The following is a 4,031-nucleotide window of genomic DNA, read 5'->3' as shown; positions in this document are numbered from 1 at the left end:
AAACAGTTTGAGATGTTTTCGAGGATCGATTATTTACTATTACTTTACTACTTGTGCGTACGAGAGACAACGATAACAAAAAAAATATTTAAAAAAATTTGTTTATTTGTTAAATTTTTATGTGAAAAGAAAATAACTGTTTGTACTATTGTTGCTGTTGTAATTTGTACTTATTGCGACTAATCGATAGTTGTTTCCTATAATTCTTGTTTTCATCATTATTTCGTTTTCTTTTTTTTGTTGTTGTTGTTGTGAGACAACTCCGCCCTTCGCACTCACCACGCCTTCAATTAATAATATTGCTAAGCAACGTATGCTCCTCCCATAAATAAATGAAATTCGCACGGGAGTTTCCTAGGTGATGTATAGCGAAACGGAGGTGGGGCGTTTCCTTTTTTTTTGTTGTTGTTTTGAAACAAGCGAATTTTTGTAAAACGCCCGAAGAATGACGACGATGATCGATGTTCGTTCGTCGTTTCAATTTTCGGGGAGCGTGCGTGTCATCTCCATGGCGACAAACGCAAACAGTTTGAGATGTTTTCGAGGATCGATTATTTACTACTACTTTGTGCGTACGAGAGACAACGATAACAAAAAAAAATATTTAAAAAAATTTGTTTATTTGTTAAATTTTTATGTGAAAAGAAAAGAACTGTTTGTACTATTGTTGCTGTTGTAATTTGTACTTATTGCGACTAATCGATAGTTGTTTCCTATATTTCTTGTTTTCATCATTATTTCGTTTTCTTTTTTTTGTTGTTGTTGTTGTGAGACAACTCCGCCCTTCGCACTCACCACGCCTTCAATTAATAATATTGCTAAGCAACGTATGCTCCTCCCATAAATAAATGAAATTCGCACGGGAGTTTCCTTGGTGATGTATAGCGAAACGGAGGTGGGGCGTTTCCTTTTTTTTTGTTGTTGTTTTGAAACAAGCGAATTTTTGTAAAACGCCCGAAGAGTGACGACGATGATCGATGTTCGTTCGTCGTTTCAATTTTCAGGGAGCGTGCGTGTCATCTCCATGGCGACAAACGCAAACAGTTTGAGATGTTTTCGAGGATCGATTATTTACTACAACTTGTGCGTACGAGAGACAACGATAACAAAAAAAAAATATTTAAAAAAATTTGTTTATTTGTTAAATTTTTATGTGAAAAGAAAAGAATTTGTACTTATTGCGACTAATTGATAGTTGTTTCCTATAATTCTTGTTTTCATCATTATTTCGTTTTGTTTTTTTGGAATGAATTAATAAAAAGCAACCAACGACTTTTAAACTTGACTTGATACGTTCGTCCGTTATCGAGATCAACACGCAGCACGTGCTCTCTTCTTCATTCCATCCCATTCATCTTCCTTCTCCTCTTTCCTTCGATTAGTTTAGTCTAGTTGTAATGATTTTCGTGACGATTGATTGATTTGGAACGACATGCGGAGAAGAGTACGAGACCGAGAGATCCCTATCTGCTGCATTGTTGAAAACATATCGTGACCTGTGGACTTTGGCCGTTTTCACTTCCACGCTCTGTGCGGACGATAAGACGTTTTCCCTCCATCTATTTGTTTGAGCGCGAGAAGAGCGCAACAACCACCCGCAGTCGCGTCGTTTATTTGTTTTTGTTGTTGTTGTTTATTTTCGCATTTGTTTCGCGATGGTCGCCATGAACACGACCTCGGTGATTCTGCGGAGCATCTTCACCATCCTCAACATCACCGCAGAACAGGAGGAGTCCTCTTACAACTATTACTACATCAACATTGGAAAAAGTGCGTACAATAGTAATAATAGTAGCAGAGGATTGAAATTAACAATTTTTTGTTTGCAGCCACCAATGCAACAAGGTGTTACGGGATCTACGGGTGCTTCGAGCTGTCGCCGCCTTGGACGAGCGAGCATCGGCCGGTCTCGCTCTTCCCCGAGCATATCTCCAAGGTAACCGATGTTTATTTACACCCCTAGCAACAAATAAATCATGAACGAATCGACAGGTGGAGCCGAAGCTGATGTACTACACGCGTGAGAATCCTGAGGTCGGGGTGAAGTTCGATCTGGACTCGCACGACGTCATCTACGCGTCGGGTATCAACCCGAAGATCTTCACGTACCTCGTCAGCCACGGTTACGTGGAGGGAGGTGGCGCTTCGTGGGTAACATTTTGTTAATAATACTTATTGATGATGATAGTAATTAATAATTATTTCAGATACGCAAGATGACGGCGGAGCTGCTCAAGAACAGGGAATGCAACGTGATCACGGTGGATTGGCAGGGCGGATCGAGTCCGCCCTATTCGCAGGCGGTCGCGAACATCCGATTGGTCGGCGCGATCACCGCCCATTTCCTCTACGAGTTCGCCCAATACACGGACGATCTGCAGCTGGACCACGTCCACTGCATAGGCCACTCCCTCGGCGCCCACATGAGCGGTTACGTCGGTTACACCCTGCAAAAGGTGACAATTGCTTTACAATAATGAAATAAATGAACTAATTGTAAATTTCAGGTGTTCAATTTAACGCTGGGGCGGATCACCGGGATGGATCCGGCGGAGCCGCACTTTGCGCACGCCCAACGACCGGTGCGTCTGGACAGATCGGCTGCGAAATTCGTGGACATCATCCACACGGATGCCACCCAGTTCATCCGCGGTGGATTGGGGATGACCGAAGCCATCGGACACGTGGATTTCTATCCGAACGGCGGTAACGATCAGCCCGGATGCAGCAAGAGCGTCCTCCAGTACGCCGTCGAATTCGGCGGTTTGGTCAATGGAATCAAGAAGTTCGTGTCCTGCAATCACGTCCGAAGCCATCTGTTGATGGCCGAGAGCATCAACACCAAGTGCTCTTTCGTTTCCATCTCCTGCAAATCGTACGATGTATGTATCTAATCTTAATCTTAAACTAATTCATCTTGATTTCTATACGTTGTACATTGTAGGATTTCAAGGAAGGTCGATGTTTCGAGTGCAATCGCAATGGACAGCAATGCCTGAAGATGGGCTTCAACAGTCAGAAGCATTACGAAGCAGCGGTGAGAGCGAAACGCGTTGATCCCAACAACGGTTTGATTCTCTACTCGATGACCGGATCCTCCAGCCCGTTCTGCAGTAAATCTCTTGTAAATCTCACAAGGCCGATTGATTTGTTTTTTTGTTTTGTAGAGGCTCATTATAAAATCTCCGTCTTGGTGTCCGACGGAACGGAGAGTCGCGGTCACGGCGGAGAGATCGGTCAGCTGTGGTTCGTCTTCCACGACACGACCGACGGACGCGGCGAGAAGACCGAAAGGGCCGCCCTGAATCCGGGTGGATATCACGAACCAGGCGCCCTTTACACGGCCGTCGTCCCCGCCGACTTCATCCACTCGATCCGGGGCGTCGAAGTCGAATGGGATTACCATAGCAACGTCTTCAATCCTCTGACGTGGCGCATCCTCGCCAGCCCTCGCGTCTACATATCCAAAATCAAAATCGAAGCCTTGGAAACGGCAAACAGGTTAGTACTATACATTGTTACCATGGTGATATTGGCGCTACTTAACGATTTACTTGCACTAGATAGAGTTTATCGGACGTGATTTGTTGAGTAATTTAGCATAGCGTTTGTTTCTGAAGTCATTATTATTCTATAGTCTAATCTATATTATTTCATTAGAAACGTGTCAAAAACAAAATTCTACAATCGAGCGGTTTTAATCAATTGTTTTTCTATAGAATCATAGGAAACGCAATTCGATATAATTTTCAGATTTTCTCTCATAAAATTTGCATCGACGCAGGAAACCTTATCATAATGTAAATTATCAGTTGAATTTTGTTTAGATTTCTTAATTTATTGATGAATCGATTATAAACATTTAATGTCGAACAGAAAATAATTGATAAAGAAACTGTACTTCTTTTATTGCCGATAACTATTATCATTATTATTATTAAGAACTTGCGTAACTTTGATCAAACGTGCGTAGGCAGCCTAATTTCAATTGTCATGATGCATCCAAATTACGTTCACATGACGACGTGTCA

The 4,031-nt window shown here is 42.4% G+C and overlaps 1 protein-coding gene across 1 annotated transcript in view; it reads left to right on the top strand.

The window, feature by feature from the left end:
* The first annotated feature begins 1,211 nt into the window (after positions 1–1,211).
* The window catches only part of LOC108564068 (pancreatic triacylglycerol lipase), a 3,139-nt gene continuing 319 nt past the window's right edge, over positions 1,212–4,031 (top strand). The window contains exons 1-7 of the mRNA XM_017922973.1: positions 1,212–1,770; positions 1,830–1,936; positions 1,993–2,151; positions 2,208–2,456; positions 2,508–2,882; positions 2,945–3,113; positions 3,168–3,501. Of these exons, the coding sequence (XP_017778462.1) occupies positions 1,656–1,770; positions 1,830–1,936; positions 1,993–2,151; positions 2,208–2,456; positions 2,508–2,882; positions 2,945–3,113; positions 3,168–3,501 (1,508 nt within the window). The 5' untranslated portion in view covers positions 1,212–1,655. The remainder of the gene's footprint in view (positions 1,771–1,829; positions 1,937–1,992; positions 2,152–2,207; positions 2,457–2,507; positions 2,883–2,944; positions 3,114–3,167; positions 3,502–4,031) is intronic.

The sequence above is a fragment of the Nicrophorus vespilloides genome, unplaced genomic scaffold, assembly GCF_001412225.1.
Source record: "Nicrophorus vespilloides isolate i.1.1-1 unplaced genomic scaffold, Nicve_v1.0, whole genome shotgun sequence".
NCBI classification, from domain to species: domain Eukaryota; kingdom Metazoa; phylum Arthropoda; class Insecta; order Coleoptera; family Silphidae; genus Nicrophorus; species Nicrophorus vespilloides.
The sequence above is the reverse complement of the archived record's forward strand: the minus strand, read 5'-3'. Positions and strand labels throughout refer to the sequence as shown.